The 12,925-nt window shown below is 40.7% G+C and overlaps 1 protein-coding gene across 4 annotated transcripts in view; it reads right to left on the bottom strand.

The window, feature by feature from the left end:
- SAMD12 (sterile alpha motif domain containing 12) overlaps positions 1-12,925 on the bottom strand; it is a 352,834-nt gene that overhangs the window by 319,222 nt on the left and 20,687 nt on the right. For all 4 annotated transcript variants that reach the window (XM_058177158.1, XM_058177160.1, XM_058177161.1 and 1 more), the window contains exon 2: positions 1,333-1,508. In XM_058177158.1, coding sequence (XP_058033141.1) covers positions 1,333-1,508 — 176 coding nt within the window. The remainder of the gene's footprint in view (positions 1-1,332; positions 1,509-12,925) is intronic.

The following is a 12,925-nucleotide window of genomic DNA, read 5'->3' as shown; positions in this document are numbered from 1 at the left end:
ACGCTCACTGAACTGACCTATGGTCATCTTGCAACTGAACAGATCTAACCAATTTGTCTCTAGAATTCTAACCATTCAGGATTTTTTCCTTACAGACTACTGGAATGAATAAGGAAGGTGTGTGTGTTCCTCACTAGACTTGAACCAATCTCTGAAATGTTAATTATTAGCTACTAACTGATAACCTCGTGTTGCCGGGTATTAATTTATCCCAGTCCTGTATTAGACAGGAAGAGCAACTTCACCCTGAGCCCTGATTTTGGCGGAAATTAAATTAGTTAAAAATGAAGCATCAAGCATCAAGTAAAATGATTCCAACTTATTGTTTTGCTAGCTGATCCATGATCATTTGGTATGCATTTGGTATGCATTTATCTGATCTTGATTTAGAAGTGGCTTCTTGTCCGCGATATATGCACTACGCTGTTCAACGTTGTAGTTCTTTTCTCGTATGTAATCTGTGTGAAGTATGTGGTGTCGGTCTCGTAGTGGTGCAGGCAGGCTGAGTTGCAGTAATGTTTTATTGATCATGACCATACATTTATCCTCAAGAATAATCAAAGCCTTGTTGAAAATGTCCGGACCAAACATAATTTCTAATGTTGGATTTTCCACTTTACCATAGGGAGCCCCCTTGTAGAGTACTGTGAAGCAGTTACCATGGCAACTTCACTGTGCTGTACAGTATAAGCGATTTTAAGGCAGTACTGTAGAAGCCATTTTAAGGCACAACAGGCTGTATCTTAACATAACACATATCCCAAGGGGTGTTAGGGATGTCTTACCCCCACAGTATTTTTTTCCAGAGAGTAAATAATTTGTGTACCAAGTTTGGTTAAAATTGCTCAAGGTGTTCCAGAGTTATGCTGGAACATACACACATGCACATGCACACACACACACACATACACACACACACACATATATAAATAAATTCTGGAAGTTGAAGTCCGCAAGTCATAAAGCGGCTATCGTTCCCCACCTCTGATCCAGAGAGCCTGCTTGAAGTTCCCACTGCCACAGGAGGTACCTTCAGCTATCAGCTGGGTGGAGATTTTTTGGGAGTAGCACCCATATTCTGGAACATGCTTTTTCTTTTAGCACTGACCCTCCATGCATTTTGCAGTGCTTTGAAGGCCATTCAGGTCAGGCATACCTCTGATTTGTGGTGACTGTGGGTGAGCATCCATTATTTTGATTACATATTGTGAGTTTCAACCTTGTTGGGGTTTATTTTTTCCTCTTGCATACAGACCAGAGTTTGTCACAGCTTACAAATATTGGGGAGGGAAAGAAGGCAGAGAATAAAGAAAGAAGCATGGTATTACCCACCTTAGATGCTTCTGATTCCAGGGACTGTCTCTGGAGAGTTTCTTTCAACTCAGGCAACTTAGAGGTTTCTTTCTTAAGTGAGGTTGGTTCCACTCTCTCATCTTCAAGTTGCAGGCTAATTCCTTCAGTACACACAGAGAGATCGATACCATTTGGACTGAGGCTGCAGTGGATAGCTGGGAAAAGGAATCAGAGCAAGTTTAGAAGATAGAAGAAAAGGAAAGGCTGTTTTTAGTTGTTGTGCCATGTTCTATCTTGCATACCTCCAGCATTCCTCACAGAGGAATGGCACTGTGATGTGTGGGAAGTGATATCAACCAGGAGCCAGAGGTGGGCTGCTGGGGGTTCGCAGGGGTTCGGGAGAACCTGTAGCTAAGAATCTGTGCAGTTCGGAGAATTCCCCAAATCCCACTCCTGGATGGCCCCGCCTACCCCACCCTGCTCCTCCCAGGAGTCCCCATGCAGCCCATTTTGGATGTGAAGTAATTGCAGGACATGCATGGAAACTTGGGGAGGGCGAAAAACAGGTCTATCAGAAGTTCGGAAAGGCCCGTTTCCGGCCTCCAGAGGGCCTCCGGACCCTGGGGAGGCCGTTTTTGCCCTCCCAGAGGCTCGAGAAAAGCCTCCAGAGCCCGGGGAGGACAAAAACACCCCCCCCATACCATGGTGCAGGAGGCTGACTTGGCCATGCCCACATGGCCACTCCCACCCAGCAACCAGGCAGAGAACCCCTTGTGAAAATTTTTGAAGCCCACCCCTGCCAGGAGCTATTTGAGTTTGCAATTTTGTGGGCCGAATGATTGTACCCTATGGTTCCACAAAGTTTATCAAGGATGCCCTGGATTTGATGTAGCCTGACAAGATGTGTATTCCTACAAAGTCCATTTTGATTGGTTCTAGCAATTTAAAAAGTGAAATGGGTGAGCTAAGCACAAAGAAAGACAAAAGATGTGATCTAAATTTGGGGGCCTATCTATTCTGGGAGACTCTGGGGACCCCAAAAGGAATGCTGCTGCCACCCCTCTCCGTTTTTGGACCCGCTGTTCCCCTTAGCCAAAAGAAGGTATTGACTACACTACTCCTATTCCTATGACTGTTATTATCTTTCATGTAAGAATATAAAGGTAATCCTCAACTTATAACCTTTGGTTGGTGACTTTTCAAAGTTACACGGCACTGAAAAGAGTGACGTATGACCATTTTTTCACATTTATGACGGTTGCAGCATCCCTTTGGTCAAAATTTGGATGTTTGGCAACTGGCACATATTTACAAGGGCCGTGGGATCACCTTTTGTGACCTTCTGACAAGCAAAGTCAACAGGGAAGGGAGATCCACTTAACAACCGTGTTACTAACTTAACAACTGCAGCGGTTCACTTAACCACTGTGGCAACAAAAGTCATAAAATCGGGCAAAATTCACTTAACTCTCTTGCTCAGCCACAGAAATTTTGGGCTCAGCTGAGATCATAAATTGAGGATTAACTGTATTATGGAGCACTCAAGAAATTTCTCGCACGAATGCGTTGGCAAAAATAGTAATTTATTTCCTGCTGAAAAGGAAATAGGCACAAGAACACGTTTCCCTTGCACACTGATCACGTGCTGTGGCTGAAATACTGTGAGGGGTGCATCACCTAACGTTCTCTTGGTGTTTTGGGTTTCTCTGATTAGGGAGCAGCATTCAGGGATTATGGAAATTGAGATTCAAAATACCTGAAGAGCTTTTAGTTGCCTACCCTAACACCGTTTTCCTAAGAACGCCAATTACTTTGGAGATTACTTTGCTGCCAACTTCGAGTCGGTGCATTTCTGAGTGGCAGGCAAGAGGGAAGTTATTTTATCCATGGCTAACCAAGCAAAGCTTCCAAAGACTGCCATCTCATTGAGACCAGGCAGAGAATGTTACTGGGGCTGGGAAACAAAAGAGGATATTTCAAAACATGGCTAATAAAAAAGGAGATGGATGCTCCAGTGCCAGCTTTACTATGGACAAAATGGAATTAGATCTTTAGAATAGAATAACAGAGTTGGAAGGGACCTTGGAGGTCTTCTAGTCCAACCCCCTGCTTAGGCAGGAAACCCTATACAGTGATGGCTAATCTTTTCTGGACTGAGTGCCCAAAGCATGCACGCGTGCCCGACCCCCCCCCAAAATGCAATGTGTGTGCGACCCTCACATATGCGCCCCAACCCATATGCATGTGCCCTCACATTTGCTCCTCCCTGAATGCGCACCCCACACACATGCGCCTCACCCCCACATGCATGCATGCATGGCCCACATGTGCCCTCATGTACACATGGGTGTGCACAGCCCCGCACACACACCTTGCCTCAGCCCCCCCACACATGCACGGCAGAGACCTGAAGACAAGTTGGCTGGTGGGAGGCACACGCATGGATGGTGGAGCTGAACTGGGGTGTGGCTCATGTACCCACAGAGAGGGCACTGTGTGCCACCTCTGGCACGCATGCCATAGGTTTGCCATCATGGCCCTATACCATTTCAGACAAATGATTATCCAATCTTTTTTAAAAAAACTTCCAATGTTGGAGCATTTAGAACTTCTGGATGCAAGTTGTTCCACTGATTAATTGTTCTGTCAGGAAATTTCTCCTTAGTTCTAGGTTGATTCGCTCCTTGATCGGTTTCCACCCATTGCTTCTTGTCCTGCCCTCAGGTGCCTTGGAGAATAGTTTGACTCCCTCTTCTTTGTGGCAGCTCCTGAGATATTGGAACACTGTTATCATGTCTATCCTAGTCCTTCTTTTCATTAAACTAGACATACCCAGTTCCTGCAACCGTTCTTCATAATAGGACTCCTAAATAACAACTTTAAAAAAGCAAATTATGATCTCATAGCTGCTACCTTTCATCTCTACATTGGCAAATCCTATTCAATGACTGCAACACTGCTGAAGACTATTATAACACTTTTCTACTCGAAGTACAAAGAGTCATTAATCTATATGTACCATTAGTAACATCCAAAGCTAAAATGAACAAATTACCCATATCAATAAGGAACTCCTTCTTCTTTGTGGCAGCCCCTGAGATATTGGAACACAGCTATCATGTCTCCCCTAGTCCTTCTTTTCATTAAACTAGACATACTCTGTTCCAGCAACTCTTCTTTAGTTTTGCATTCAGGGAAAAAGAAGTTCAAGCAATTCTGAGACACACCTTAACGCATTTCTTCATGAATCAGGGTGGAATTTTGCTTATTCACTTTCCAATATCCTATATCGTAACTATTTCTTTCTTGATGCTAAACCTGATTAATGAAACCCTGTGTAAGGTTTCTTTCCCTGGTCAGGGTCTGCTGCTAAGGTTTTGACAGAGTATATTTTTCACTTATAGTGATTGCATATCTACCAATTTTAATCTTTAAGACAGTTATCTTGAATAACTGCCTTGGAAAGAAGAAATATTTTAAACCAACCAAAAAAAAAACCCTTCCCAAGTAATTATTGCACATAGATATAGCACAGAAATACACATTTCAGATTCAGGATCAGGAAATCCTAACTAGCAGACCCTCTTATCTTTCTGCAAGAGCTTGAAGATCTGGCTTTGCTGATTGGCTTGATTGGACCAAATAGGGGAATTCCATACTGGACGTGGCTCCTGGATTGAAGGCAGAGTCCCCTCCCTGTTTTCTGCTTTCCACCTGCCCATTTGGGTGGAGGGGAGCAGGGGTGGGATTCAGCCAATTCGGACCAGTTCGGGAAAACCGGATGCTAATTTTACATCTGGTTTGCCAAACCAGTAGTTGCAAGGACTGGCTGTTACCCTCTCACACCCATCAGCCTGAGAATCAGAGTGTTTCAGGCTGAGCATCTTGGGTGTTCAATATTTTGGCTTGCCTGTCACATTAAGTGAAGAGTAATTGTTTTGGGCCATTTATAAAATATATAATATAGTTAATGTATACAACTAACAAACTTCCTTTATTATTTTTTTAAATATTTTTTTATTATATCTTGTGGGACCGCATTACTAGCTGTCCAAGGCTGCATGTGGGTTGGAAACGCCTAGTCTAAATATTCATACTAACTTTCTTTTTTATGGAAGACAACATCATGTGTTTTATTAAAGCCACTCCTGTGATGACAGCCCCATTGTGTAGGCCAGACTAAGAGATTAACTCCCTCAAAGGCTAGAACTACTTGCCTATAATAACAGAATCTTGCAAGTCTGATTGTGCATTACTTCCCACTTCCCCTCATACTTGTGTGTATTAGGGAGGTGCCTGCTTGAATCTTTTACACGTCTTCTTGTTTTGGATTTAAGCCATGCTTTTCTCCTTGCTGCTTTGGTAATGAATCTGGCCTATCTATCAAGATCATCTTCCTTACTCTCTACACATAATTAATGAACCACTTTCCTCCATTTGCAGCAAATAGGTTTTCGTAGACTATTTTTGTGCTAGTAATCTGGCTGAAGCTCTCTGCCTGGCAAAGATACAGAATGAAAGGAGAAAAATAGCCAGCATTTGTTGGTCCAATTTCTACTGAGACCACCTTAATCCAATATTTACTCACTTCTAACATTGTCAGCTAAAAGTAGGAACATATAACAAGAAAAGATCCGCACCCAAATCCAACAAATAAAATGATACTGCTGTTGTTCTTTACTTTGCTCATCAAGCCAAGGAAAATACAAAGACTAGGCTTTCTAAAACCAAGTTGCAGATCTTTCAAAAATAGATGAAATAATGATGATGGGGAGTCTTCAATTACCCCAACATCTATTGGGAGACAAACCAGCGATAAAATCCAGCTGGACCTATCTACCTCGCACGAACCAATAACACCGGTGGTGAGAGGCTCCGCCCACTCACCAGGACGTCATTACGACCCATTTTTTACCCTCTGCACATGCGCAGAAGGCTCTGCGCATATGCAGAAGAGGTACGCATGCTCACATTTCCGAACCGGTAGCCAAGGTAAGTGCATTTCACCACTGAGACAAACACTACCAGTTCCTGGCTTGTCTTGTTGACAGCTTTCTCCTTCAGAGGATAAAGAAAGAGAAAAGGAAAATCATTTATCCTTGATTTGAAAACCAAATGAATCTTTTAATAGAAGAGACTATCTGTAGCTCAGGGTCAAACTGTGGAGTCCTTGGTGTTCTTTGAGCTGGGTGTTTGCTTGAAGAACCCAAACACTAAGTACAAGCTTGATGGACATTACCTTACTGATGATCCCCACCCTGTAAAAGACTTTGGAGTTTTCATATCAAATGATCTAAGTGCCAAAGCCCATTGCAACTACATTGCAAAAAAAGCTCTAAGAGTTGTAAACCTAATTTTGCGTAGCTTCTTTTCCAAAAACATTACACTACTAACCAAAGCATACATAACATTTGCAAGACCCATTCTTGAATACAGCTCACCTGTCTGGAACCCATACCACATCTCTGACATTAATACAATTGAACGAGTCCAGAAATATTTTACAAGAAGAGTCCTGCACCCCTCTGTAAACAACAAAATACCTTATACCTCCAGACTTGAAATCCTGGGATTAGAAAACTCCGCCGACTCAGACATGACCTGTGTTTAACACACAGAATCATCTACTGCAATGTCCTTCCTGTTAAAGACTACTTCAGCTTCAATCACAATAATACAAGAGCAAACAATAGATTCAAACTTAATGTTAACCGCTTCAATCTTGATTGCAGAAATATGACTTTTGTAACAGAGTTGTTAATGCTTGGAACATAATACCTGACTCTGTGATCTCTTCTCAAACTCCCAAAATCTTTAACCAAAAACTGTCTATCATTGACCTAACCTCATTCCTAAAAGGACTATACGGGGCATGCATAAGCGCACAAAAGTGCCTACCGTTCCTGTCCTATTGTTTTCTTTCATTGTATGTGCTTATATATGTTGTGACAAAATAAAAGAATAAAAAATAAATAAATTACCAAAGTAGGTAACATCATCCATGTGAGTTATCACTGATGATATTATCTAGTTGGGTAATGAAATATCTACAAGCAAACAACCAAGTTCCACATTCACTAGCACTGATAATGTTATCTGGTTAGGTCGTGAAATATTTGAAAACAAACAATCGAATTCAAAGAATACCAAAGATTCTAGATGAAACTTTTCCCAGAATTGGGCATTATCTATAGAGTAGAAAAAAAATTAGGAAAAGGTGCTTAATTATCGTGATTCCTTCATGCACCCAAAATCCCATTTTGTCCTTCAAATCCATAACTCTGTATTACCTTGAAAGCATGATAAACAGATATCATGACAAAATAAATTAATGGCAGAAGTTGCCCCAATCCTGCTGGTCTTCAGGAAAGCTTTGGGCTAGGATGCCAAATGTATATACTTTGGGATGTGAAATACGCCCTTGGAGTGCTTCAACTATGTGTTTGGTATATTTCTCTGATTTTCATTGTTTTGAGGAATGCTGTAATTTTGATTTTGCTATTGAAAGCCATCTGGAGTGGCATTTTTGCAACTTGGGTGGCTTTATAAATTCTTCAATAAATAAATATTAAAATGGGAAAGGAAATGTCAAGAATCTTAGGAAGGAGAGACTAATTCCCAGGTTGGCTTATGAATGAAAAAAAAAAAAGAAAGTTATTGAATACTTCTAACATTTCCTACTTGGACAGCTCCATCCTTGATTTCTTAAGACCTAAAAGGTTCTCTTTTTTCCCCCTTCCTGTAGAGCATAAAGAACAAAAGTTCATATTTGTGTCATTCTTCTTTACATAAGGGGGAAAAATTGTGTAGACACTGACAAGCTACTAATGTATTGGTGAAAGTATCAGACATCTGTAAGCTGGTAGGAAAATCCATTTAACTATATAAAGGCTGATGCTAAATAAGTAAATAATTTCCTGATCAACCATGTTAAAGAGGAGAAAACATCTAAGCACTGATTATGTATCTTTTTAATGCTTTTCAATACTTGCATGATCCTTTTCCATGATCCAGAGTCTGTTGGAATTGGGGGATTAATAAATTCTAAATTAATAAATAAAGTACTCACTATTTTGAATAGAATAGAATAGAATAGAATTTTATTGGCCAAGTTTGATTGGACACACAAGGAATTTGTCTTGGTGCATATGCTCTCAGTGTACATAAAAGAAAAGATACGTTCATCAAGGTACAACATTTACAACACAATTGAAGGTATAGGTATAGTGATGACTAATCTTTTCTGGACTGAGTGGCCAAACCGTGCATGCGTGTGAATGCGCGCATGCCCGAACCCCCAAAATGAAATGCACACACGGCCTCCATGCATGTCCCCTGCCCCCCATGCATGTGTGCCTAGCCCCCCACATGCCCCTGCACGTGCCCTGCTTCCCACGCATGCACGGCAGAGACCCAAAGACCAGCTGGCCATTGGGCTGCGTGTGCGCATGCGTGGCAGAGCTGAAATGGGGTGACAGCTTGCGGGCCCACAGAGAGGGGCTTGCGTGCCTCCTCTGGCACACGTGCCATAGGTTCGCCTTCACGGATATAACATCTACAAAAAGAGAAGACAGCCAAAGAACATGAGGCAGATCCAGAGGAAGATAAGACAACCATGACACACTACAATTGCATAGCATCAAGAACCAGAACTCTATATTCCTTGATACCCAAAATAGTAAAAGAGGAAGTAAAGAAGAAAATGATTTTTTGATTAAGTTTACCACAAATAATGAGTAAATTAAACTTTCTCTGACTTTTCCTTTCATGTATTGATCTTACTAAATTCAGGATGAGATGGACTCTTCCTGATACAGAGGATTTCTTTGGATGATTTATTATCTTTACTGACCAAATCTTAAGAAATCAATACTAAAGACATATGGATATGATTTCAATTTCCTGGAAGATGTGAAGCCTGCATCAGAGCCTCATATTAAAACAAAATTGTGCAACTGTAAAATAACCCCCAAAACACATAACTTCTTGTTACTCCTCTATATTATTACACTTCTAACATACCAAAGCTAAGACCCTTCACTAAATTTCTTTTGGAGTCCAATGAATGTGGAAAATGTTAGATTGAATTAAATTAATCGTAAATTTATAGGATACAATTCAACATACTTTAAAACTCAAACCACTGATTTCTTGAAATATAATATTTAATTATCAGCAATATTCAAGTACCCAAGGATATGGCAGGAGGGGTTAGTTGGTACCACCTATATCGTGACATACAAATGATGTGAATTATATAACTACAGAATGTCAATTTCTTGCGAAAATTGAAATAAAATTCCATTCCTTTTCACTTGCAGTTTTTAAGCTAAGAAAACCTATTGCACTATACTTGAAACAGGAACTAAGTGTCTTCCATGCTATCAACGGGGTCAAATCCTATCTGTTCCCATAATGGCTTTTGAGATAAATCTGTCACTTAAATTCTGTAAGGAAATAGAGGTCAAACTGTCAGCCCAAATCTCCTAAGGAAGTTATAATTTAGACTTTAAAAAAAGAAACCTTTAGGAGTTCAGCCTATCTTTTTAAAACTCTGAAACTATTTCATCCTTGCCAGTTTGCCATGACAGCCATTTTACGAACAGCCGAATCCTTTGGAAACAACCATTTTGTCAGCGGTCACATCTCATGCTTTCAGCACTCTAGATAATAATGACCAATAATCTACCCAAAAGCACAGCTCAATAACTGAAAAGTCTGCAGGTATCTGGGTCCTGCTCTTTTCCCTTTTTTTTTTTTTTTTGAAGATGGGGATGACAAGTGCTTTCATCCTGGCTTCTAAGACCACAGCAGAATAACAGAGTTGGACTTGGAAGGGACCTTGAAAGTCTTCTAGTCCAACCCTCTGCTGAAGTAGAAGACCCTATACCAGTGATGGTTAACCTTTTTGTCCTTGCATGCCAAAAACGCGTGCATGACAGCGCGCATGCACATGCCCACACCCATAATACAATGCGCACACAATACCTCTCCCCCATGCATGGACATGCTGCCATCCCCACGCCCCATTTTGGGACTAGCAGGCTTCCTTGAAGCCTCCTGGGACCAAAAATGGGGCACAAGGGGGCGCACCGCACCCGGCCCTGTGCTCTTCCCCCCCCCACCCGCCATTCATGCCTATTCTGTTACAGGTGTTATGTCTGCCTTGTATGCAGCTTTATTCTTCTCTAGCATTCATCTCCATTATTCAGTGATGCATTTTCTGCCTCTCTAGGATTTACTTCTATCTGCCCCGTGAGACACTTCCTGTTCCTGTTGGATGTACATAGTTATATTCTCGATGGCTTGTATAGTGTTTTAACTGCATTTTGTTTAATCTAGGGGTCTCCAACCTTGGCAACTTTAAGCCTGGCGGACTTCAACTCCCAGAATTCCCCAGCCAGCTTTGCTGGCTGGGGAATTCTGGGAGTTGAAGTCCTCCAGGCTTAAAGTTGCCAAGGTTGGAGACCCCTAGATTAAACAACAGCACTGAAGAGACCCTAAAATCAGGTGGCCAGTGGGAGGCGCTGGTGCAGAGCTCAGCTGGGGCAAAGGCTTGCGTGCCGGCAGAGAGGCAGGCCTACACAGGCCACCTGTGGCACACGTGCCATAGGTTCACCATCATGGCACTATACCATTTCAGACAATTGGTTGTCCAATCTCTTTAAAAAAAAACCAATTTTAAACATTGGTTAGAAAGAGGACATATTTATATGTTGTGTGTTATGTGTTTGTCATATTGTATCATAATAAAATATTTAAAAAATTATTTTTATAAAAAAAACAAAAAAAAAACCTGTGATGGAGTACCTCCAACTTCTGAAGACAAGCTGTTCCACTATTTAATTGTTTTAATTGTCAGGAAATTTCTCCTTAGTTCTAGGTTTGATTGATTTCCATCCATTCCTCTTGTTCTGCCTTGTGCTTTGGAGAATAAGTTGAGACCCTCTTCTTGGTGACAGCCCTTTAGATATTGGAAGACTGCTATCATGTCACCCCTAGTCCTCCTTTTCATTAAACTAGACATACCCAATTCCAGCAATTGTTCTTCAAACGTTTCAGCCACCTAATATCATCTTGGCAACTGTCAAATATTTATGATGGTTGTAACATCCCAGGGCCATGTGCTCAACATTTGTGACCTAGCCAGCTTCTGACAAGCAAAGGCAGTCTGGGTAATCCAAACTCACTTAACGACCATGTGATTCATTTAACAACATGGCAAAGAAGAGGAAAAATCAAGCACCACTCATTTGACAACTGCCTTGCTTAGCCACAAAAATTCTTGCTAATTATGACCATAAATTGAGGACTACCTATAAAGAAAGAGGGGAGGGGGATTCATCAAAGGATTCCTTAGCATCTTACTTAATTGCAAACAAACAAAAACCACCAAAGAGCATACATCAATCGTTCCTTGTAAATAGGAACATTTATAATGTTCATTCAACTCATGTTTCAATTCATTGTTCATTCAATTAAACAGTAATAATGTTCAACCAGAACATGCAACACTGGCTCTCTTCCTCCGCCGAATGCTCATTATTTCAACATTCAGGCTGCCTTCACCCACCATTTTAAACACATTTCACATTTTCTGATTTTTAGATTATTATTCATTTATAGTAGACAATAAGCTCTAAGCCATGCATTTTAGATGTGGAGCAATTTCTCTCTGTCCAGACTTATCCAGGATTCCCAGATGATTGCTTGACTCTCAGAGAAGCCAAAAGAGAGAGAGAAAGAAAGATACAGAGAAGGAGAGAGAGAGAGAGAGAGAGAGAGAGACAGACAGACAGACAGACAGACTCCAAACCAAACCAAACTGCAGTTAAACAGATGGATTTGCAATTGGCGTAGGTGACATTAAATTCCTACATTAGCAAAAAAAATTACTAGCCAAGCAATTCACAATTTCCCCAGAGATGCAAAGATTTGTTTCATAATTTAAATCAAGTCAGGGTGTTTGTCACATCACTAATGAAAAAAAAATTGAAACAAATTATCCTTCCAGTTATATCCTAAACTTCTAATTGAAATTCTGGTGGGATTTGGGTGGGGGTGGAATGCCAGGGTAAAATAAGTAAGTAAGTTTAAATTAATGTGAGTTATACTGGAGCCTCCCTAATTCAAAGTGAAGCTAAAATTTAACTAATTTAGTCATATTGAAGTAAATAAACCTAAATCAACCCTAATCCAAATAATTCCATTTAAATTAAATGTGACTAACTGTTTTTTGTCCAAGAGTTTTGGAAAATTGCTACCCTAAGGAGCAAGAGAATCCATCTCTGACTGATGATTGATCGATCAATTAATTTGGCGGAAAACCTCTAGGCCATTATAAATGAAAATTCAGGGGAATAATTCATAATTACTGAGTTACAAATTACGAAACGAGAAGGGTTTGTCACGGAAAAGCAATATCCAAAGCGTTTCCTGATGTTCCACTTTGAACAGCAAATAGTTTCGATATTCAAACTCTAGGTCAGCTGTCCCTCAGTCTCATACTCACTTGAGAATGACAAAAGTTGATGTCTACCATATTAGGAAGCTACTACATTTAGAAATTCATCAAAAGATATTGATAAACTGGAATAAGATCAGAAAAGGGCTATCAAGATGGTGAAAGAAC

This window comes from Ahaetulla prasina, chromosome 3, assembly GCF_028640845.1.
Source record: "Ahaetulla prasina isolate Xishuangbanna chromosome 3, ASM2864084v1, whole genome shotgun sequence".
In the NCBI taxonomy this organism is placed as follows: domain Eukaryota; kingdom Metazoa; phylum Chordata; class Lepidosauria; order Squamata; family Colubridae; genus Ahaetulla; species Ahaetulla prasina.
This window is presented reverse-complemented; position numbering and strand designations above follow the sequence as displayed.